This window comes from Calonectris borealis, chromosome 6 (assembly GCF_964195595.1).
Source record: "Calonectris borealis chromosome 6, bCalBor7.hap1.2, whole genome shotgun sequence".
Classification (NCBI taxonomy): Eukaryota; Metazoa; Chordata; class Aves; order Procellariiformes; family Procellariidae; genus Calonectris; species Calonectris borealis.
Genome location: NC_134317.1, coordinates 43,940,230 through 43,963,636, shown reverse-complemented (window position 1 = coordinate 43,963,636; position 23,407 = coordinate 43,940,230). Strand labels below are relative to the sequence as shown.

General features: G+C 62.4%; 2 protein-coding genes across 2 annotated transcripts; one reads left to right on the top strand and one right to left on the bottom strand.

The window, feature by feature from the left end:
* Nucleotides 1-110: 110 nt before the first annotated feature.
* Nucleotides 111-3,377, top strand: SLC19A1 (solute carrier family 19 member 1). Its single transcript, XM_075153830.1, has 5 exons — nucleotides 111-421; nucleotides 1,165-1,912; nucleotides 2,177-2,369; nucleotides 2,453-2,594; nucleotides 2,695-3,377. Exons 1-5 carry the CDS (start codon nucleotides 245-247, stop codon nucleotides 2,881-2,883), a joined length of 1,449 nt encoding a protein of 482 aa, XP_075009931.1. The 5' UTR covers nucleotides 111-244; the 3' UTR covers nucleotides 2,884-3,377.
* Nucleotides 3,172-22,660, bottom strand: COL18A1 (collagen type XVIII alpha 1 chain). Its single transcript, XM_075153828.1, is given in 42 exon segments — nucleotides 3,172-4,546; nucleotides 4,641-4,756; nucleotides 4,947-5,144; nucleotides 5,228-5,500; nucleotides 5,712-5,747; nucleotides 5,934-6,062; nucleotides 6,145-6,218; nucleotides 6,379-6,523; nucleotides 6,618-6,740; nucleotides 6,848-6,891; nucleotides 6,981-7,043; nucleotides 7,190-7,232; nucleotides 7,444-7,515; nucleotides 7,735-7,809; nucleotides 8,034-8,087; nucleotides 8,211-8,246; nucleotides 8,340-8,414; nucleotides 8,567-8,629; nucleotides 8,832-8,858; nucleotides 8,967-8,996; nucleotides 9,140-9,229; nucleotides 9,301-9,336; nucleotides 9,776-9,838; nucleotides 9,984-10,028; nucleotides 10,158-10,184; nucleotides 10,300-10,371; nucleotides 10,455-10,595; nucleotides 11,509-11,553; nucleotides 11,765-11,827; nucleotides 11,977-12,126; nucleotides 12,201-12,254; nucleotides 12,364-12,450; nucleotides 12,557-12,619; nucleotides 12,711-12,737; nucleotides 12,843-13,013; nucleotides 13,109-13,135; nucleotides 13,224-13,327; nucleotides 13,422-13,557; nucleotides 13,740-13,799; nucleotides 13,892-13,975; nucleotides 16,846-17,390; nucleotides 21,217-22,660. Coding segments are annotated over 42 exon segments (5,424 nt in total). The 3' UTR covers nucleotides 3,172-4,332.
* Nucleotides 22,661-23,407: the final 747 nt, after the last annotated feature.

The window sequence follows — 23,407 nt, the reverse complement described above, 5'->3', positions numbered from 1 at the left end:
GGCTGCTTTTCTTCTTGCAAGAACATCTCCTGGGGAGAAGGTAGTTCTATTTATTTGCCTTGCGATTATGGAGGAATTTGAGCCCGTGCCAAATGCTGCTTTCTCCCCAGAAACTGCAACGACGTGGCTTTCGATGCGTTGGAGAGCGCCTGCGGCCAGCGAGGGGCTGCCTGGCCCAGCAAAGCCCATCTAGCTGACGGTCCCTGTGATAACGCTGCTGTCCCACTGCCGAGCCGGCGGAACCATGCCCAGGAAGGATGATGACGCTAAAAAGCCGGCATCGGAGACGGTGCCGGACCAGCGCTGGAAACTACAAGTCTTCTACCTCTGCTTCTACGGCTTCATGACGCAGATCCGACCCGGGGAGAGCTTCATCACCCCGTATCTCCTGGGAACCGACAAGAACTTCACAAAGGCAGAGGTGAGCCGTGGGCAGCCTGTCCCCCTTGGTGTCCCCCTTTCCGGACACGATCACTGCCCTGGGGCTGGCCAGAGCATCCTCCTGTGGTCCTGGGGTGTGGAGGGGTGCAGGCGTGCCAAGTCCCGGGCGAGGTGGCATGCGGTGACGCATGGTGGTGCTTTTTTGGGGGGAGAAGGTGGTGTGGTATGGATCCAGCTGGCAGCATGTCCCTGTCTCACTGGGCTGCGAGGTCACCCTGTCCCCTGAGTCCAAGGCTCAACTTACCCTGGCATAAGACCTCATGCCCAGGCTGGCAACTGATTTTGCCTGACCCCTGCCCACTTGGGCAGCCAGTGGGATGGCAGGGGGGTGCTGGACTGGGAGAAGCCCCGTCCCATCCCACCAGGAAGACCCTTCCATGCTGGCACGGTGCACAGTGGGGGGCACAGGGCTGGGCACCACCGGGCTGCTGGCAACGATGGGGTTAGATGAGGAGGGGCCACATGTCATCGTCCCCCAACCAAGGGACGCTGGCCCCGGTCCCAGCAGGCTGCTGTGTCCGTGGGAACGCCGCGTTCCCAGCACGGGAGGGGGCTGGGGCTCAGCCAAGCCCCCGGCTGAGCGCGCCGTGGGCCACATTCTTCCCCGAGGAGGTGCTGCGATGGGGGTCAGCAGCTGGTGCCCACCCAAACTGCGCTCCTCCAGGCCGGGGGCATCCCCCAGGGACGTGTCCTGTGCTCAGCCCCTCCTTGCACGCATGGCAGGTGACCAACGCGATCATGCCGGTGCTGACCTACTCCTACATGGCCATGCTGGTGCCCATCTTCCTGCTGACGGACTACCTGCGCTACAAGCCAGTGCTGGTGCTGCAGAGCGTGAGCCACGTCTCCATCTGGCTGCTGCTGGTGTTGGGCACCTCCGTCCTGGCCATGCAGCTGATGGAGTTCTTCTACAGCGTCACCATGGCTGCCCGCATCGCGTACTCCTCCTACATCTTCTCCCTTGTCACCCCGTCCCGCTACCAGCGTATGGCCAGCTACTCCCGCTCTGCTGTCCTCCTGGGCGTCTTCACCAGCTCCGTGCTGGGCCAGCTCTGTGTCACCTTGGGCGGCGTCTCCTTCCTCACCCTCAGCTATGTCTCGTTGGGCTTCGTCAGCTTCGGCCTCGTCCTCACCCTCTTCCTTGAGCGGCCCCGGCGCAGCCTCTTCTTCAACAGGCCCGAGGGGGCTGACGACGGGGCTGTGCCCACTGAGCTGAACAAGATGGCCGGGGGGGATGGTGGGGGGGGGACACGGGGCTGGCGGGAGGCGACGCTGTGCCGTATGCTGCGGGAGGTGGGAGCGTTGGCTGTGCAGCCCCAGCTCCGGCTCTGGTCCTTGTGGTGGGTCTTCAACTCGGCTGGTTACTACCTGATGCTGTACTACGTGCAGATCCTCTGGAATGAGATCTACCCCGCCACGGACAACAGCCGGGTGTACAACGGGGGGGTGGATGCCGCCTCCACGCTGCTGGGTACGCTTGCCTGGGCTGGGGACACCAGGAATGTGGGGGGACATCCCCATCCCACTGCATCCCCTGGCAATGGCTGGGGACACTGGGGATGTGGGGGGACCCCCCATCCCGCTGCGTCCCCTGGGAATGGTGATCCTTAGGGTGTTTTTGGGAATGCAGAGGGTGGTTTGGCAGTGGTGATGAGATCACCATCACTAGGCTGGGGGACACAAGGTAGGTCCCATGCTGGTGAGGTGTTCACAACATCCTTCATCCCCTCCCCAGGGGCCGGCGCCTCCTTTGCTGCCGGCTACGTGAAGATCCGCTGGACGCTGTGGTCGGAGCTGGTGATCGGGCTGGTGACAGCTTTCCAGGCGGGGCTGCTCCTGCTCACGAATACTACCAGCAACATCTGGCTGTGCTACATCGCCTATGTCCTCTTCCGTGGCTCCCACCAGTTCCTGGTGCCCATCGCCATGTGCGTGGTACCCCTGGGGACCTGCTCCCATGCCGGCAGCTGGGCTGGCACCAGGGGCTCACCGGTTCACCCTTCTATCCCAGTTTCCAGATCGCTACCTCCCTCTCCAAAGAGCTCTGTGCGCTGATCTTCGGGATCAACACCTTTTTTGCCACCGTGCTGAAGACCATCATCACCATCATCGTGGCCGACAAGAGGGGCTTGGGCTTGTCTGTGCATCCCCAGGTAGGGATGGAGGGCACCGAGGATGGGGCGGGGGGGGGCTGCAATTGTGTGGGATGAAGCGGGGGCCGCAAGCATCGCTCTCTCCCCACCTCTCTTGCAGTTTTATGTGTATTTTGGTTACTTCACACTACTGGCGGTGGTCTACCTGCTAGCGGCCGTCGGCGTGGGCATCCGGCACAGCCGCCGCAAGCAGCCGGTGGAGCTGGCCTTGGCCAAGGAACCGTGCCAGCTCCCTGATGAGGCGTCGGCACAAGAGAAGAGCCCAGAGGCATGCGCCGTGCGAGCCTGAGTGCCGGCACCGCGACCACTGCGGCCAGGTCTCGTTTCCATAAGCGAGCGTCATCGTCACCCTGTGCTTTGTCTCCCATCCCGTCGGCGGTCCAGCCCATTGAGGACATATCCCTTGGGACCTGTTTTCTGCTCCGTGGGGGCAGGGCTGTGCCCCCCCCAGCCACAAACACAACCAGAGCGGGGACAGGATGCCCACGGCTGCCACTGCCGGGTACCACGCAGGGATACGGATGGGGTCTGGGGGGTCTCCCGGCCACCGGCTCCCCATCATTGTGCAGAGCCAGGCTACAAGAGGATAACGTTTCTTTATTCAGTGCCTTTAGAAAATGGTTTATAGGACACAACTGACGAAAAAAAAATAAAGATCCACAGGCTTTAAATTGCATTAATTACACAAAATACAGTAGACTGTAAGAAATAGAGACGGTGTGACTCGCACAGCTTTTGTGGTAATAATTTCCATACAATAATAAAAAGCTAGGTACAGATTTATCTTTTTTTCTTTCTGTTTTGTTTTTTAGCACCTTGGATTTGCCCACACCAATTGAAACCAGCTTTGCTGCGCCTTGGCCCTTAGAGCGCTGCAAAGGTGGCACGGGGAGGGGGTTGATGCCCGTGCCTGCCCTCGGTACCATGCATGTTCAACATGCACAAGCTCGTAAACACACGCCAAGGGCACGCCTGGCCCCACGTCGGGGCCACCCCATCGCCCTGCTCCCCGTGCTGGCCTGGGTGTGGCTGTACCCGGGGTGGGGGGCACAGCAGGGATGGGGGGGACCAGACCCCCCCAGGACTCGTGAGCTGCTGGCCAAGGAGTGGAGGTGAGGATGATGATGCGGGGCCTGGGTAGGATGGTCCTTACCTGGGGAGGACGGAGACCATCTGGGGGAGCCCCGGCACCACCACAGGACGGTCCCTTGCTTGGGTGGGATGCCGGGGTTTTGCCTGGAGAAGACCCTGTGGTCCCAGCAGCGGGGATTTGGGTCTGGCCTCGAGCTCCTGGCGAGGACAGTGCGGGGCTGGGGGGCGATGGGTCAGAGAAACCCCACCAAGGCTTTCCAGGAGGGCACACCACATGGCAGCGCCGAAATCTACCTGCTGAGCATCCTCCTGCCCAGCCACCCCAAAAAGAGCATCCAAGAGGGTGGTGGATGCAAGCTGAAGTGGTTAAATATTAGGGGTTAGAAGAGAAGTGGAGTGAGAGGAGGAGGAGGAAGAAGGCAGCCAGCCCACAGCTGCCCTGCCCCGGGTGGGACGCGAGCCCCTGCCGACCCAGGGCAGGGGCGATGGCGATACTCTTTGGCTTCAGGTCTGCGGGAGGAGAAGAAAACCCTGCGAGGCGAGGGCAGGAGATGGAGGGGCTGAGGACCACGGGCGTGCCAGGGTGCAGGCTGGCCTGACCCTCCCTGGAGAGATGTGGGGTACCCATGGGAGGGGGGGGAGGGTGTCACTTTTTGGCAGCAGTCATGAAGCTGTTCTCGATGCAGAGGACGACGAAGGTGTGCTGGCAGCTGCTGGCTGCCTGCTCCAGCAGCTTGCCGGTGCCCAGCGAGGAAGCCTGGCCGGTGGCGGCGCGATCCTCTGTCCGCCACGTCTCACAGTAGCTCTCGGGCAAGCGCCGGCCCTTGGCATCCGAGCCGTGCCAGATGCTCTTCTGCGGCCTGGAAAGGAGAAAGGTGGGGGGCTGCTGCTGCCCCAACTGCGGGTCCAGACCCCCATCTCCCCTCCTTCCCCATCACTCGATCCTGCGCTCACCATCCCGCATCCCGCAGGACATCCCGGCCGTCGAAGGAGAGGATGCGGGCGCCGGCTCGCAGCGGGGCCCCGCTGCCCGTGAAAAGGGCTTCCCAGTTACTAAAGAGCACTTCGTCCTGGGGCGGGGGTGGAAAAAGGGGAGGGTGTCAGCTCTGCCTGCACCCCGAGAGCATCACAGGAGCTCCCAGCCCCAGCAGCCCCTGGGGAGGGGATGCTCTGCGGTCACTGCCGTGCAGATGGATGGGGACTTTGGGATGCTCTGCATCCCTCGGAGTTTGCGGGGTGTCGGGAAGGGCACACACATACCCGGAGGTTGACGATGGGCACGGCGGCGCGGTCGGCCCTGCGCACGATACTGTAGAGGTCCTGCAGGCGGGAGGAGAGGAAGGCACGGAAGGTGCCGGCCAGCCCGACCTGCCGGGCTTGCTGGAAGCACTGGAAGTCAGCGCCCCGGATGCCGCGCATGCCGCCGCTCAGCGGGGTGTTCAGGGCCACCAGGTGAAGCTGCCAAGAGGGGACAACAGGGCATGAGGGACACGGCTTTGGCCACCATCATCACCTCCCCTCGGCCAGCACGCGGCACTCACAGCGGGCTGGAAGTCCTGGTGCACATGGGCGGCCACAGGGGCCGGATCCGGCCGGCGGTGGATGTAGTAGCTGTTGAGGAGCTCGTGCTGGTGGTGGAGCAGGGGTTGCTCGGGCAGGCGGTGCTGGTTGGCCACTACCTCGTCCCCGCGCCAGGGTCGGGCGGTGGGTGGGGGGCCGTGGTTGCGGAGGGGGTGCAGAGGTCCACGGGGCTGGAGCGGGGCCTGGGGGCCGGCGTAGTGGATGCTGGGGGGCTTGTCGTACACCTCATTGTCCTGGGGAGGGGGGAGAGACAGGCTGAGGGTTGGTGCTGCCCTGGGCAGGGATAGGGATGATTAGGGATGGGGATGGATGGATAGATGGATGGGGTTGGAGGTCGGGATGAATGGATGGAGATGGGGGTGGGTGGATGGAGATGGGGATGGATGGATGGAGATGGGGGTAGATGGATGGAGATGGGGGTGGGATGGGGAACAGGGGACTCACCAGAGCTGAACCAGGGATCAGGGTGTGCTCCTCCAGCTGCAAGTACATGGCACATCAGATCCCAGCCAACCCCCTCACCTCTTCCTTGTGCAAAAGTGGGGAGGCCACCCGAGCATCCCCAAAAGATGCCACTGAAACCCCAAGGTGATGCTGCCTGCACCCCTTCAGAGCCAGGCAGTGCAACCCAAGATGGGGTGCCCCCTTCGCCCCCCCTGCACTCACCAGCACCCGGCGGAAGCCCCCACGCAGGCGGACGTAGAGCTCTTGCCGGTCGGTCAGGAAGACGAGGCTGCCCTCCGGCAGCTCGTGCGCGGCGCTCAGCATCGCCTGGTACGTCTGCAGGGCGCGCAGCTGCGGGCACAGCCCGGCGGGTGGCTCAGGGCTCGGCTGGCCAGCCCGTGGGCAACCCCTGCCCCGCAGAGCCCCAACTCACCCCCAAGGACGTCGAGCTGGTGCCTGGTGGTCCGGGGGGTCCTGGTGGTCCGGGGGGGCCAGGGATGCTGATAGCTGGGAGGAAGAAGGGTGAGATGGAGAGGGCTGCAGCACGGGGCACGGGGAGGGATGCGGGGGGTGCAGGGAGGGATGCGGGGGGTGCAGGGAGGGATGCGGGGAGTGCAGGGAGGGATGCAGGGGAGGCAGGGAGGGATGCAGGGGCACAGGTACTCACCTTGTCTGTGGGGGCCTGGGAAGGAGGGTGGACCGGGGGGGCCGGGAGGGCCAGGGGGACCCTGCCGCCCCTCGTATCCGATACCGGGGGGGCCCTGAGGTCCAGGAGGTCCTGGCGGCCCGATGACACTATCCCCCTTGGGACCCTAGGCAGTGTGAGAGAGCATCCCTGGAGCAAAGCACCAGGGGATGCTGCCCTCCCCATGCCCCCCGCCATCGCGCACGCCGTGGGGTACTCACCGGCAGCCCGGGGTAGCCCTGGGGCCCCGGAGGCCCCGGCAGCCCGGAGACGCTGGGACCGTAGAGTGGGGTGCTGCCCGGCTCGCCCTTCTCGCCCTTGGGACCTGCCTCCCCCTTGTCACCCTGCAGGATGGCATGGTCTTAAGGTGAGCGGTCAGGGCGCACCCCAGTACCCCAAACTGTGCCAGGTGCCAGTCCCGCGAGCCACCGCCGGCGGGCAGAGGGCTTACCCGCAGATTGGCACTGAAGTGACTCAGGTCGTAGGGGAAGTGGCCTGTGGAGAGGGAGAGGAGGGGAGAGGAGAGCCGGGGTGGGCACGAGCCGCCCCCTGCCCACCTCTGCCTGTAGGGATGGGTCACCCACCTGGGGGTCCCGGGGCTCCGGCATCGCCTTTCTCCCCCTTTTGTCCTGGAAACTGGTGGAAACCTGTGGGGAGCACCAGACAGATGCCATCTCAGAACTGCAGCATCCCAGCCCCAGCTCTAATGGAGGGGGTCCCACCCCCCTCACCCTGGCCTTGTCAGGGGTCCCTGAACTGCCCTGAGGAGGCTGGGAGAGGGGCACCCCCTTACCGGGGAAGGCTGGCAGCGCGGGATGGCCGGAGTCGCTGAAGGCCTGTGGGGATGCAAAGCAAGCAGCTGCAGAGAGGGCAGCATCCTCGGGGACCCCCACCTCGACGTGATGCTGATGGCAGCCCCACGTGCCAGCCCTGGCCGGGATGCCACCGGAGTGTCCCCCGTGCCCTCTAGCCAAGCAGGTGGCATTGGGGGGACTCGGTCACCAGCCCTCAGCTTTCCCCCATCATGGTGACCGTGTTGTTACTCACATTGCTGCTGTCATAGACTATGCTGCCAGGCAGCCCGGGGGGGCCTGGGGGACCCGGGGGTCCCGGGGGACCCTGTGGGGGGAGAGAAGATGCGTCAGGGTCCTGCAAAGTGGACAATCCCTGTGGTGGGGGACACCGGGACCATGCCCTGCCCCAGAGGGGCAACCAGTCTCTGAGAGAGGGAGGCATGTGCCCTTTGCCAAAGGGATTCGGGTCCCCAGGGAGACCCTCGGGGTGTGTGTGTCCCCATCTGCTGGGCCAGCAGCCCGGGGAGACTGTGGCAGCGCTCACCCGCAAGCCCAGCACACTACTGACATCCGCGGGGTCACCCTTCTCGCCCTTCAGCCCGTTCATGCCGGGACGTCCCTGTGGATGAGCAGCACAGATGAGCCTTGTCCCTGTCCCCCCACCAGCTCTGGGGTGACACCCCAGCATCACCGCTGGCACCCCGGCATCACCCCATCCCTTGGCACCGCAAGGACACGATGGGGTTTGGGGTTCAGTGGGTGCAAGACGTGCAAACAGGGTGGGGGTGTTGCGGTGGAGGAGGCGATGGCTGAGGGGACAAACAAACCGGGAGTGGGTCTTACGGGTCTGCCCGGAAAGCCGATCTCTCCCTTCATCCCTGCTCGTCCCTGGGGACCCTGGAGGGGAGAAAAGTTGAGGATGGGGGTGCTCAGAGCAGGGGCACCCCCCCATCCCCCTCTGCCCTGGATCAGCCCCATCTCTCCTTGTGGGATATGAGGAGGATGGCGATGGTGACTTACCGAGGGTCCCATCGGTCCCCGCAGCCCCGGCTCCCCCTGCGGACGGCAGAGAGGGAAAGAGCATCACCACTGGGACCACCTGGCACCTATCGCACGGGGACATGCCCCCCGTTCCCGTGGCACACCCACCTTTTCTCCTTTCACCTTTGCAGTGACCACAGTCCCATCAGGGCTGATGATGACGCCGGGCTCCCCCTTCTCCCCCTGCAAGAGAGGAGGAGGCACAAGGGGAGACGGAGGGACCAGGCTCCCTCCCGTGGTGGGGCTGGCATCACCACGGGGACCCGGTGGCCAGGCAGGCTGGGGCACCAAGAGCGTGACCACCCCATGGAGTGGAGCTGGCCTGGAGCAGTTACCTTCAACCCCGGGGAGCCCTGGGGACCAGACGACCCCCGGTCTCCTTTCGGTCCCACTGGGCCCTGCAGGGAGGAGCACAGAGCCCATGTCAGCCCTGACCCACCAAAGGCAGACCCTGATGAGCACCCCGGCATCACTGCAGCAGGACCAGCAACCAGAGGTTTCACCAAAAGCATGCCCAGAGCTTTCATTCTCATTCCCCGCCCCGGTCCCCAGGCACTGCCCCATGCTCTACTGTGGGCACCAGCCCCACCACCAACTCACCGGGAAGCCAGCGTGACCTGGTCTGCCCTGCAGAGAGAAGCAGAGATGCTTGTGTGAGCAAACCCCCTCTTTCGAAGAAACCGGGTGCCCTCCTGGCAGTGCCAGGGAGGTTGTGGGTCGCAGGTGAGCACCTACCTCTGGACCGGGCAAAGCCGCCAAAGACTTCTGGAAAAAGAGACAAAACAGGTGTTTCACCCTGATCTTTGCTCTGAAGAGGTCAGAGCTCCTGGAGAAGTTGGGCAGACCCCTTCCCCCCCGCCCAATTTTAGCTCCCCTGAGCTGCAGTAAAACCACGACCCATCACTTACATCTTCGCTTGAGACAGTGATGACCTGTCCAGGGGGACCAGGTGGACCAGGTGGGCCAGGCAGCCCCACACCATCTTGGCCTCGCTCACCCTGGAAGACACAAGCCATCAGCTCCAGGGCCACAGCCGGCCAGTCCCCATCCCCAGCCCGGTGGCACCTACCTTCTCGCCGGCGCTGCCTCTGTCACCTTTGGGTCCCTGGAAGGAGGAGCAGGCAGGGGTGAGCTTCCCACTTGGCACCACTCGCAGCTGGACCCTGGCTCACAAGCGGAGACCCCCTCCTGCCTGCGGCTCAGCAAAACCTTTCAGGCCACTCCCCCCAGCCTGCAAGGTCCAGGCAGCGAGCCAGGGTGGGATGCTTTTGGGTGGAGGTGATGGCGAGCAGGGTGGCAAGCTGATGAGTATGGGGTCCCAAGCAGCGTGGGCACCCCTGGCACGCGGTGAGCCTGGTCCCAGAGCAGGGGAACAGCCGAAGGCATGGGGGGGTGGATTTTGGCTGCTGGGGGCAGAGTTTGGTTGCTGGGGGTGGATTTTGGCTGCTGGGGATTGAGCTGCTGCAAGTGGTCCTGCAGCATGCAAGGGTGCCCTGCCTGGAGCGAGGGGAGGCTTCTGGAAAGTGGGGGGCTGATGCTCCTACCTGCGGTCCTGGGAAGCCCTCCAGTCCAGGGCGGCCATCCACACCGGGCACGCCAGCATCTCCCTGCAACGAGGCGTGGGAAAGGGCGAGATGCAGTACAGAGCATCCTCCCAAGAGCCCCAGGTTGGGGAGCACAGGGGTCCTCCCCAGCACACCACCAACCCCAGAGGCTCACACACAGCCCGTCCCAACCTCCTGGCACTCCTACCTTTGGTCCCGGCAAACCGGGCTGCCCAGGGCTGCCAACCTCCCCCTGCAAGGAAAGAGGTATGAAAGCAGGAGCATCCCCACGGGCTGCCCGTGGGCATCCTGCATGGATGGAGCCAGGCTCCCACAGCCGGCTCTGGCAAAGGGTGAGGAAGGTGTTTGAAGGGCTCCTCACCTTCACCCCTGGCAGTCCTGGCACCCCCTGCAAGCAACAAGAAGAGGGCCATGAGCGTGGGGTGATGGCAGGGGACACGATGTGGGGGAATGCCCCAGGAAGCTGAGTTTGGAGGGGAGGGAAGGAGCAAGAGGGGAGCTACCTGTGGTCCTTCGGGTCCAGGTGGTCCAGGGGAGCCGGCAGTGAACGGCAGCCCCGAGCCCTCCATGTCACCCTAGGCAGGGGGAGAAGGGGCTGAGCCGTGTCTGCCCCCAGCTCCAGCTGATCCCACACCCCGTCACAGGAGGGATCACTTACAAATCCAGCCTCGTAGCCCGGCCCCGGTGGTCCCGGGGGACCGGGTGGTCCTGGCTGCCCTCGGGGTCCAATGGGCCCGGGAAGGCCAGCTAACCCCATTTCTCCTGGGGCTCCTGTCGGTCCCGTTTCTCCCTTGCTGCCCTGCAAAGGGGACAAGAAAAAAAAAAGGGGACAGATGGGACGAAGCGGCAATGGTCCCTGCCTGGAGCCTGCAAGCGGGAGGCAGCGCATCCCCTCCTGCATCCCCAAACCACCCCTTGGGACAGGGCACGGATGCTCCCCTGTCTTTGGCGCACAGGGGCATTGCGGGAGGAGGCATCGCCCAGCTCCCGGGTCCCCCATCCCGGCTGTCCTCGCACGGCCCCGGCTCACCGTGCAATGTGCACGGTGGCCACCAGAGGCTCGTCTAAAATCATAAATGTGATTTTTTTGCACCTTCGCCTTTTGCTACGGGTCTCCGAGCGGCAGGATCAGTCCTTACACCCGCTGCCGCCCCGTCCACCCTCTCGATGTCGGCAGTGTTAAGAAACCTTAACTCTTGAGGGTCTTGCCCCCAGCTCAGGCTGTGATGGATGGGTCATCCCAAGGCGCATATCCTAGCCCCCGAGGGAGGGGAGGGTGATCCTGCACGTCCCAGCAAGCCTTTACCTCCACCCTTGGGGATGCGGGGCGGAAAGAAGCTCGAGCAGGCAGGCAGGAGAGTGATGTGCAGAAGATGAGGTGTTTCCCAGAGAGGGGCAGGCACCCAAAACACTCCAAGTAAACCTTCTTCTGTGCCTTGAAACACCCTGTTCAGCTTGCCTGCCCACTTCTCAAGGCAGCAGTGCCTGGACCAAAGCCAAGCAAGGGTGGCAGGAGTCCCGCGAGCATCCTGGAGGTGGTCAGCGGCTCCACACACCCCCAAGCCATGGCACTGCTCTACTCCGGGAGGACCCCAAATGCCAGCATCCCGCTCCCTGCTGCGGCATGAGCTGGCCCCCCAAGCAGCATCCCTGCCTCCAGTCTGCAATGCACGTGGGACCCCCTGCCAAGAAACCTGCTCCAAGCACAGTACCTTGGGTCCCGGTGCACCAGGGAGGCCAAGGTCGCCCACATCGCCCTGGGGAGGAGGAGGAAGGAGAAGAGGGTGTGAAGAAGCTGCCTTGCTCCAGGAGCAGGTTGATGCTCTCCAGTCCAGCGACGGAAGGGGCTGGGACCTCCTGGAGATGTGCCAGAGGACCGAGCGGCAGCTGCTGCGATCCCCCTGGGGTGCCAGCTGCCCCGTGGGAGTCTGACGTGCTCCCAGGGGACATGGGACAGGGGACACTCACCCGCTCTCCTTTGGGCCCCGGCTGCCCAGCTGCCCCGTCTCTTCCAGGAGGACCCTGAGGACCCTGCAAGATGCCCAGGAGCTGTTTCCAGTGCAGGGAAACCCCGTGGGGCTGGTGTGCAGGGAGCCCCCCACTGCCACAGGGGGCAGTTATGGCCCCACCACCGCAGGGTAGCCCTAGGATGGGTCCCCTTGGCCACCCCATATACCTACCGCTGGCCCTGGGGGCCCAGGGGTCCCATCCCTGCCTGGCAGACCTGGTGGTCCCGGAAGGTCCGTGCGGTTCATCCCAAACCGTCCCGGTTCCCCCGGCAAACCGGGCACACCAGGTGGCCCTGGGGGACCAGGTGGCCCTCGTGGACCCTACAAGAGAAGGAGGGGATGATGGCTGAGCATGTCCCCCCACTCCCTGCCAGCAGGAAAGGACCCTCACTCACCCGCAGGCTCTCCAGGTCGCCGCCAAAGCCAGAGCCCTCCATGTCGATGAAGGTCTGGGGGGAGAAGCGCGAGGGTGATGTCAGGCACTGACAGCCAGGGTTGGGGTGCAGCACCCCACTTCTCCACGCCCCCCCTCAAACCCATGTCCCAGGGAGCACTCACCAGCTTGTCATGCTTGGAGGAGGGTCCTGGAGGTCCTGGGGGACCAGGTGGTCCAGGGGGTCCCCTCGGTCCCACGCCTGGGTCACCCTGGCACAGAGGAAAGAGCGTGGTTTGCGAGTGTAGCCCAGCTGCCAGCGAGAGGAAGGGGGGGCAGCGGTGTGTGCCGTACCCCGACACCGGCACCGGCACTCACCTTCTCCCCCTTCAGACCAGGCTCCCCCGGGGTCCCGGGGAACCCCTGCGGTCCCATATTGCCCTGTGAAGGGGAGCAGTGGGGGGTCAGCAGGCCTTGAGGCAAGGGGGGTGGCCAGCACCCATTGCCCTGCCACCCCCCCCACCCCACTTACGGGTTTGCCGTCCTCGCCTGGATCGCCCTAGGGATGGCAGAGAGGGGAGAGGTCAGTGTGCGGCAGGCAGACAGGCAAGCAGGCAGGGGTGCGGGGAGAGGGGATACCCGAGGGGTGGGGGGCTTGACTCACAGGCTCGCCGTCCCTGCCAGGGGCTCCGTCCTTCCCTGGAGGCCCCGGGGGACCGGTGACCTGCTCCACGATCAAGCCGTCGGTGTGCCGCGAGAGGGTCCCGGGGGAGCCAGGTGACCCCGGCTCCCCTTTCTGGCCCTTGGAGCCGGGGTAGCCAAATCCAGCGTTGCCCTGGGGACCGGAGGGAAACGGGGATGGGTGGCACGTCCCCAGGGGTGGCAGCCAGGCAGGCATGGCTTTGCCCCGGATCCCCCTGCGATGCTCACCTTAACGCCCAGTTCTCCTTTCTCCCCCTGTGGGATAGAAACAAAGAGGAGCGCATGTCAAACGCGGATATGTCGGTGGCATCCTCGAGCCCCTGGGATCCCCTCTCTCACCCACCTTTTCGCCCTTGACACTGCCCGTCCCCACGATGCTGCTGGTCCCCGAGTCCCCTTTTAGGCCACGCTCGCCCTTCTCCCCCTTTTCGCCTTTGGGGCCAGTACCTGCGGGAAGGGAAAAGGGACCCGGTCGTGCTTGGGGACGGCCACCCCGAGCCAGCTGGCATGGCGGGGAAGGGGATGCTGCTGTCGGCATTACCTCCCGCGGAGACCCGCAGTGTCTCCTCTGCTCTGGTCCTCTCGGCTTGCTGCGGGGACCCCCCGCCACTCCTCGGCCCGCTGCCCGCTGCCACGGGGGGAGAGGTGACGGGGACGGCATCCACCAGCCCCGGGACCTGTTCCAACAATAAGGGGACACCGTGGTGCCGTTCACCTCCCCGTGCTCTCTCAAAAGGGACAGGCGCCAGGACACCATCGGGCATCCTGGGACCTCAACCACGGAGGGCACCCAGCCCTCCTCGTCCCTAAAATCTTGGGGTCCTGCCACTGAGTGCAACACCCGCGGGCACCAACTCACCCTGTCTTTCCCCGAGGGTTGGTGTCCACCTTCTGCCCCGCTGCCGAAATCGCCAGAGACCTGCGTTTGCCCGGGAAGAAGGGGTGAGGGGTCAGCTGGGAGCATGGGGCAGCAGCCCCCCAGCCTGCCCTGGCCGGGCTGCCAGCGCTCACCTCGTCGGCGTCATCCTCCTCTTCCTCGCACTGGCGCTCAGCCGCCCGCGGGTCCCCTTGCAGCTTCAAATCGGCAATCACCCCCTGGAAGGAAACCACGCCGAGGGCTGCCACGGACAGACGTGTGCCACAAGCCACCCTGTGGCATGATGTGACCTGCCATGCCACTCAGCCACCATGTCCTTGGGTGCCCCACGTACATCAGGCTCTTTCGCCTGGTGCAGAAAGTGCTCTCCACCTGAGCACCCATCCATAACCCAGCACAGAGAAGGTTTCAACCTTGCAGCCCGGGTGCCCGGCACCACCGACATGGCTCGACAAGCCATGGGGAAAAGCCATGTGCCAGCTCTGGCACCAGGCGGGCTGAATGGAGGTGGCGGCCAGGATCCGGCCAGCCAGATAGTAATGCTTTTCCAGGGACCTTTTTGGCCATGCTCCTTGTTTCCCCTCTCCAGAGGGCTCCCCAGCTGCAGACGGCCTCTCTGCCCCAAGCAAGGGCTGCTGCCAGGTCCCAGTCCACTGCAGCCCCGGTTTTGTATTCCTTAGGCTAATCTGCACTTCCTTACCATTTATTTGGGTTTTGCAAGCACTGCGCACATCCAAGCCGCTTGTTTATACAAGAAACTGCCACAAATTCCTTCCTAAGGATGCTGCCTCCAGACAAAGCCCCGTAGTCGAGCTAACTGCCCCGGGAGGGCAGCATCCCCGTATCGACCGGGGAGGGTGTGTGGATACCAGCCTGAACCCCACGGCTCCCACGGTGAGCTGGGTCACCCAGCGCATCTCAGAGCCCAGCCCAGGTCCTCACTGCTGGGACGGGACACGGGGATGCTGCCGGGACGGGATGCTGCTGGAATGGGATACTGCCCGTCCTTCTGATCCCAGTGGGGAGGTGCTAGAGACCATGCTGGGAAGTAAGCTCGGAGAGAGCAGATACCTCCTGCCCGGTGTCTCTTCTCTGGGTGAGACACCTAAAATAATATTTGGGCTTACTTGAAAGCACAGCACAACACATCCGGGAAAGAGCCGCACTCAGGAAACACAATGCGTTTAAGAAAACAAGAATCAGGGGCAGTTGCAGTTCAGCCAGGCTGGCTATGATATTATAATAAGAATATATTATAAATATATTATATTATAGATGTATAATAAATATAATATATTATAAATATACTATATTTTTAATATACATATTAAAAAAATATATATAAATCCCTCCCACAAGCAAACGCCCCCCAGGTGGGTTGTGGCCTCCTCCAGCTGCTCGCCCTGGCGACAGTCGGCTCTAATCCATTCCTCTCCTCCCCGCCGAGCACTAGCATCAAGCCCAAGCTTTGATAAATGCAACACTCCAGCCTGGCCTTCCTGGTCCTGGGGCTTGCTGGAGGCATTGGAAATAATCCGATTCCAGCCCTGAACCAAGGCGTGCCCACAAAGGATGGTTATAAGGGCCCTTGCAGCCCGTTTGCCCCAATAAAGAGGGCAGCAGCACCGTAGGACTTACCGTGCATCCACCTGCGATCAAACCCTTCTGCCAGACCCCGGTTGAGACCCCATTTACAATAACCCCCTTGATACCTACTGTCCCAGGGGCTTCTGCATTACCTGCAGGTTTCACCCCTTCAGGTTTCATCCCATTGAGACCTCACCAGCCGCCCTCCAGCTGCCCATGAGCAGCTCGTCTTGTAGCTTGACCAAGGGCCAGGTTTTAATCAGCTTGACGCCCAGTTAGTTCCAGATAACGCGAGTCAGGGCTGGTCAGCAATGGAAATACCACGAGGCAGACAGATGCCAAGGAGATGTCCAAGCCCGCCCTCCCCTCCTGGCCAGCCGAGGCAGTCAGCCTTCATCCCTTGATGGCCGGCTATTCCCTGCAGGAAAACTGGGGGCGGGCGGTGCGATTGGGTGTTTGGCAAGCTCGGGAACATCATCTGATAGAAAGGCAGGAGTGCTTTGCTCCACTTCGGGTTGTTGCTTTGCCTTCCAGCTGGTGCCAAGCCCTCTCCAGCTGGAGAGAGGAGTTCCTCCACGGCCATAACCTGGCCCTCCCAGCAGGTTCAAGAGCAAAAAATTGCTCTTCAAGAGCAAAAAGTTGCTCTTGAGACCTCAAGGGACCAACCCAAATCCCAGCACAAACTGGTCCCCGGCCCATCAATCATTAACGCTTCTCAGAGGAGCTTTCCCTGCCTGAAGCGGTTTAACTGGGACTGCGGCAGCGCTGCTTGTTAGTCAAGATGATGTTTAAGCTCAGAAATGTGTTTTGCAAAGCTCCCCGGGAAAAGCATCGCTCCACTCAGCAGAGCCTCTGTTGCTGGGCAAACCGCGCTCAACCCAGGAGAAAACCGGCAGTGCAATCCTGAACTTTCCTCTCCTCAAGCACTGTGGGGGATTTCCACGTCAGCTGGGCATTTTCCCCACACTTTCCACAAACCTTATCTAGAACATAAGTCATGCTCAAATCACAGGCTGAGCTATCACCTTCTTTCCTTGCTCTCCAAAATCTTCCTGCAGATACCGCCCAATGTCAGCCAACAAAGATATGCTCCGGCCCAAGCATTTTTTCCACCTAAGAGAGACATTTTACCAGCCAAACCAGCTCCTCCACCAAAGGAGTTGGGTATTTTTAGCAAAGGGGAGACTTGAAGAGGCTCAGCATTTGCTGGAAAAGGTACGGGCAACGGTGGCTGCTGTAGCACAACCCCATCTCCTCCTGCCAGCCCACCTTGAGAGCTTTGCCTTGGTGAAACCCAAGACAATAAAGTTGGTGGCATCTCAAGCCACCTTTCCCCCCCATCTCAAGCGTCTCCTTCCCCAGGGATGCACGCGGAGCATGGCTGCTGGTTTGTCTTCTGGGCAAAGAGGTTGGTTCAACAGGCACAAGCTGGTATCACGTCCCTCCAGCCTCACCCAGGCTTCTTCTTGGAGATGCTCCTTGGAGTGACCCAAGGTCTTACCTGGTATTTATCTGGGTCAGCTCCTCCAGCCTGAGCAACAAAGAGCCCAGAGCCATCCTCCAGCTCCATCTCATCCGGGGAGCGCTCGAAGCGGACCCGCTCGTGCTCCTCACAGTCCAGGTAGAGAACAACTTCGTCCTCCTCCACGCTGATGGCGAAGCGCGTCCACTGATTGAGCAAGGTGGGCACGGTGAAGGTGGCTGCTGCATATGAGCTTGGCGAGCCTGGCTCTGTGTAGTAGAAGATAATCTGCTGCTTGCCCGCCCGCAGCTCTGAGAGCTTGACGCCCACATAGATGATGCTCTGCGAGGAGTCCGTGATGGCAAAAAGCACGCCGGCCCTGGGGGTGGTGGGCTGGATGTGGAACAGGAGGGAAAAGTCCCGGTAGAAAGGGCTTGGCAGGTGGTATCGGGCCACCTGGCCTGTATTGGCATTGGGGCCGAAGACGTAGCCGGGGTTGTTGTCAGGGCCATAAATCTTGAGGATCTCCTCTGGCGGGGGGTCTCCAATCAGCTCCAGGAGGCTCACCTCGGTGCTGAGGTTCTCTGCAAGAGGAAGGGAAAGGGGACAGTCACAACCGGCCCGGCGAAGATGGTCACCCTCAGCAAGGCGCCTTGGGGGGACACCACTGGCCATGCCTCCCCCAAACACCACTCTTCAGTGACTCCCTCTGCTCGCCCTCCCTAGGGCTCAGGATTTTCCTTCAGGCTGCAGGTTGGTCAAGGCAACAACGCTCCTTGAGCTGCTTCCACCGCACAGTTGGGATGCGGCTCCCAAAATGCCACCAATTCCCTGCTGCTGGCCCTCCGACCATGGCCAGGACATCCTTGAGAGAGGATAAAACCAAAAGGATCTTGACCATGGTAGCAACATGCCCGTGCAGGCAGCGGGGGATGTTGCTGGAGCACCGGGATGCTGAACAACCACAGAGCCGCGAGGAAGTGTGTTACATCTGTACCCGTTCCGGGGTCACGGTGACCCCCCACGTCATCCCGGGACAAGCTCACGGGGTCACCCTGGCTGGGAATAAATCAGAGCCATCCCCTTGCAACACCCTGGGAATGGAGCTCGAGTCGGCGCGCCCCATCGGCTTCCCAGATGATCTCAATTTGGAGCTTGCCTCCTTTCCTAACTCCTTTTTCTCAAGGCGCTTGGGGAAGTTCTGCTCGGGACGGTCTCTCCTACCCGACGCAGCTGAACATCTGGCCGGGGCGAGTCGGTCCTCTGTACGCCAGCTCCCGTTGTTTTGGCAGCAGGCACATCCTCATCGCCCACACACCGGGCGCTGGATTCCTCCTCTCCTATGTCAACTGCTCGGGCGGGTGCCAACTCGATGGGATCGAGCGCGCCGGGTGCTTTTTAACTCTGCGTTTCCCGGGAACGAGGAAACCCAACCACCCCGGCTTCGAAACAGCCAAGGGCTCTGCGCCAGGAACGGATGCTTGGTGCCGATTTCGGCCCCATCCTGAGTCAGGAGCAGGAGCTGAGACAATTCAATGTCCCCAACTCCATCCCTGGTGTTTCACATGAGCAACGGGGGGTTATCAGAGGTGTGTTGAGCCTGGGAGGACCAGCCAGGAACTTCCACCCTGCTCTGGAGCCAGGCATTGTCCTCCAGAGCTCTTAAAAAAAATAAAAAGAAGAGGGGAAAAAAAAAAAAAAAAGAAAGAAGAAGAAATCAGCCCAGCCTTGCCCAGCCTGGAAGGAAAACACGTCTCTTGAGATGGTGGGAGGAGATTAAAAACTGGGTGCCTCTTCCAAAGCCTGGGGGGACCTGCACACATGGAGCGTCCCCAGACTCCCCCTGCTGCCGAGCCCCAATGCCAGCGCCAGCCCCATGACAGGGACGCAGGCAGCGGGTACGTTAGAAATGCCACCGATTAGAGGTGGGGGCAAGTTTTCTCTCTGCCAGACCCCAGACCCACTGATCCTCTCCTGAGCTTGCTGCTCTGAAACTACTCTGTGCCCACCCTGCTCCCACAAGCCCCCATTCCCTCCCAAGCTTGGCACCCCAAAACTGAGCACCTGGCTGGAAGGAAACCTCCCTCGCGGTCTTGCACCAGCCCTAACCCCCTCATCTGCCCTGCACCGGGATCGGGCTTCCCCATGGGGCATCCCCAGCCTGCTCGGAGGGGAAGGGCTCAGCGCAGCCCCTCTGCCTTGCCACCCGCAGGGACCTCTGGACCCCAGCATCCTCTCGAGCCCAGGATCCTTTCATGCCCAGATGTGTGCAGCCCTACATCAGAAATGATGGGGTGAGCCAGCGGGCCTCCCCCGGGCCCGCAGCAAGCCCCAGACTGGTACCCACCCTTGAGACACCCCATGCTCAGGCACCCACAAGCTCGCTCCCACTGTCCCCTCCCCAGCCGAGCCGTCCCCAGCCACGCCAGCCACCTTACAGCAGGTGGCTGCGGCCAAGCTGACCGCAAACACCAGGATGCAGGGATGGAGCTTATCTCAGGCTGGAGGAAGCCAAATTCACAGCAGCTTTAAGGGAAGAGGAAACCAGAGCTTCCTCCTGGGGGTCTGCACGGGTGTAAGAGCCGGCGCTGCGATTTCTGCAACCAGACAAGCCATCGTCTGCCCCCGGGGCTTGGTATGACGGGGGACAGGCTGAAAAGAGGCTTTTGTTAGCAATGCAATTTTCAACCACGCTCCCCTTGGCATTTCAGCTGGCGCTGGGATCCTCCCTCCTCTCCAAACATGCCACTCGCCCCCGAGCCTGGGGTGGCAGCTGGGTGTCGATGCTTCCCAAAGCAAATGGGGACACATCGTGCCCCTGCGCAACGTGCAAAGCAGGCAGAGGCCAGGGGCTGTGAGGCCGGATGGGGCCTGGGGAGCGGGGGTGGGTAAGGGGGGACCCCTTCAAACGGCTGCTCCCCTACAAAAGCCAAGTGCCTCTTCTCAACCCCAAACCTTTCAGGCCATGCCTGCTTTTTCCAAAGGGCACCCAGAGCCCAAATATCGCACCCCCTCCTCCCTGAGGCAAACTGGCAGCACCCACTGCGGAGCACAGAGAGCCAGAGACAGCTGACTCCGCAGCAGTTTCGGGATGGGTGCTGGCATGGGATGGCTGCAGGGATGCCTCTGGCTGCAGCAACCCAGCCTTTTGCTCCTGTTGCCACTGGAAAAGCCCCAGGGATGCTCCAAGCCACCTTCCCGCTCTGCCATGACCTTCCTGGCTGGCCTGAGCCAGGGCTGCCAGCATGGCCCCACGCATCCCATGCCGGCTGGGATGCAGGGGACTCCCGGCACACAGGAGCATCTCAAGTCACTCCATGGGGTGCACCACAGTCCCCATGACCCCCACACATTCCCGACGCTGCCCATCTGGGAGCGCGCGCCGACCCCAAGCATCCCTATGATCCCGCCGCAACTCCCCGGGGTCGGCTGGCGAACAGAGCCACTTTGATGCTGAGGGGACCATGTGTGCGACCCTTGTCCGCTGGCCCCCAGCTAAATTGACGCTCTGATGGCAGCGGGTGTCTCGCCGCTCCTGGTCGGCAGCCCCAGCCCGTCACCCGAGGGCGCGGGGGGCCGGCGTGGGAACACAGCCTCATTCAGAGGGCTCGGCGGGGGGAGCGGCGAGCTCCCGCTCCTGCTTTCATCCCAAACTGTGTTCTTGCTCTTACACTCTGATGTGCATTTCTCCGAGTGTCAGTCCCCCCCGCCCGCTCCCTTCCTTTCACCCCCCTGCCAAAAAGGCATGTCTCAGTCCCCGGCTGACATACAGCAGGGTCACAACCACCTAACGACGAAGCTGGAGGCGAAATAACCTCTCCTGCCTGCCAAGCAGGGGGGGATCAAACATTAGCCGTTGGGTAAATCATTAACCCCAAGGCAAAGGGCCACCCTGGGAGAGAGGAGCGTGCGGGCACAGCCACGGGTCACCTTGAAGCCTCCTCACCACCACGGTCCCAGACGCTGCTGGGGGTGGGTGGTCGCAGGGTCCTGGTCCTTCCCCTGTCCCCGCAGGGAGCTGTCAGCTCTGCAAGCGCCCCGCTCCCGGGATGGAGACCCCAAAGCCCTTTTCTGTGCACTGCGGCACCTGCAAACCGGCCCCAAATGCCAGCACGATGTGCTCGGGGAGCATCTCTTGTCCTGGCCACGGGGACATTGTCTTTTAACCTGGCCACTGTGTTTCACCAGGGGTGAAACCGCCCAAGGAGGGGATGGTGATGCTCAGCCTTGCGGAGAGAGCCAAAATCCGCTGGTGGTCCCTGTTTGAAAAAGCCGAGGCTGGAAGGAAAGCGATTTTGGACTCAGCAGCATCCCATGGGGACAAGGCAGAAGCATCCCTCGGTGCCTAAAAACCAGGGGGAGTTTGGGCTGGGGAGACACACACACAAACACATCACCCAGCCACATTACCTGCAGAAGCATTAATAAAGACACAAGAATACCCCTCGTCCTCCTCGGGGAGAGCATCACAAGGCAGAGGCAGGCGCCCACCAGCCAAGTGCATCCAACACAGGTCTCTGACGGCCTCGCAGAAGCCCTGGCACGGCGGGGGGGTTACAGGGACCAAGGCGCTACACCCAGGGAGCAGGAGCAAGCAGAGAAACCACTCCACGTAGCGATGGCACCGCGATTCAAGCAACCCCTCCCACTCATGCAAAGCTGCCCGAATTTCCGCCTCGCTGCTGTGGCGGAGGTAATTCGGTAATCTGAAATGGTCGGTGCCCAGCACGCTGCAGAAGGGCAGGCGGGTCGGGATGGGCAGGCAACGGCCGGCTGGCAGCATCAGTCTGGGTAAGAAGGATGCGAGCCCCGTGCCGCTACTACCGTAGAGTCGCGTAGCGGCGGTTAGTAAATCAAACTCAAGAGGACTGGAGTTATTGGCAAGAGGAGGATCCACACTGTTAGCCACCCTCCTGTTAGGCAAAGGAGGGCTCTGGCTCCCGTTCATGCTGGCCAGCACCAGCCCCCGGCGGCCGGTGCCGAGCCACAGGTTCGGTGGGGTGGGCGATGCTCCGTGGCGGTGTAGGGGCAGTTGCGCCGTGGGGTCCCGGGGCAGCACTGCCTGCTTATGGGTACCATCACTTGGTGAGAAAGGGAAAGGGGCACTACCTGGCCGGGGACCTGCTGGTCTCTGCAAGGACACCCGTGTCCCCGTCGCTGTGGGGGGCCCCGTCCCCCGGAACTGCGGGTTCTCGGTGTTCCCTGTCCCCAGGAGCTGCGGTTCCTCGGTGTTCCCTGTCCCCAGGAGATGTGGGTCCTCGGTGTTCCCCGTTGCCAGGAGCTGCGGATCCTCAGTGGTCCCTGTCCCCAGGAGCTGCAGGTCCTCGGTGGAGCTGCTGGCTGCATCCTGGCCAGGGGCAGGTGACGTGCTGCGGGGAGGAGCAATGCTTGGCCATGCTGTGCTCTCCACCAGCCCCGTGGCATTCCTGTCCCACTGCTCGGTGTTTTCGGCCGTGGTCTCCTCGCCCACAGGTGCTGTTGTGCCGGGATCCGATTTCTGGCGCTGTGGGGTGGTGACGTCCCCCACCACCTGGCCATCCCACGTCCCTGGGGACGTGCTGGGGGTGGGAGCTGCTGCAGAGGCGAGCGGCTCCAGTGCCATAGTTCCCTCGCTGGGTGCTGCTGGGCTTCCCGTAGTCTTCGTGCTGCCCCAAATCCAGTCCAGGAGCTGCGTTTCGGAGGAGGAGAAGGAGCAAGCCAGGAGGAGCAGAAATCCCAAGTGAGGTGGGGCTGGGGCCATTAGGAAGGGAAAACGAGTCCCGTTGCTTCGGAGGACAAAACGGAGAGGCCGGAGGAGGGAAAGGAGGGAAGAGGCAGGAGTTTTGCCCCAGCCAGACTCCCGGAGCGCTCACATCGCTCTCTCCTCCCCGGCTCCAGCGCACGACCCTTCAAACCGGAGCAGAGCGGGAGGAGTGGCCGCGCCGCCGGCCCTGCCAAACCCTCCTCTCCTGAGCGCCAGCCTCTCCGCACCCGGCACGGCCCCCCGGGGACCCCGCCGCCTGGCTGGGGACCCACCTGAGCCCCAAAAAACCTCTGGGAGCAGAGCCAGCCCTCAGACGCACCCTGTTCCCTGTCCCAGCTGCTGCTGCCAGCTTTTTAACTCCTTCCTGCCCAGAAAATCCTAAATCCTCTCTCCCTGCTCAGTGGCTCTGGTTAAATAACTGGCATCGAGAGCCGTACATGGGGGGGTCACACACGGACACGGTCCCCACGGATGCCCAGCTTCAGTGGGACACACAAGTCCCCCCCTCCAGGTCTCAGGGAAAGGTTATAACCTCAGCGCAAAACCAAACGAGGAGGGAAAAAAATCCCAGAAAACATTTCCAAGATTTCCACTGGCCGGAAACACAAGTCCCAAAAGTCAAGTGCTTTTGAGCCGCTTTCCCAGCTTGGTTACAGGGCCAGGACCCCCCAGGTGCTGTCTCAGAACGGTGAGGGGAGCGCTTGTGATGTCCCCCTGCGCCATGAGCATCACGCGCCAGCGACGTCTGGAAGCCAGGAGGTCTGAGCAATCGTAACCTTGAGTACTTGAGTTTTACTGAAGCCCGGGATGAAAATCTCCCCTAGGCAGCACTGGCGCTCTCCCACGTGCCAAAAAAAT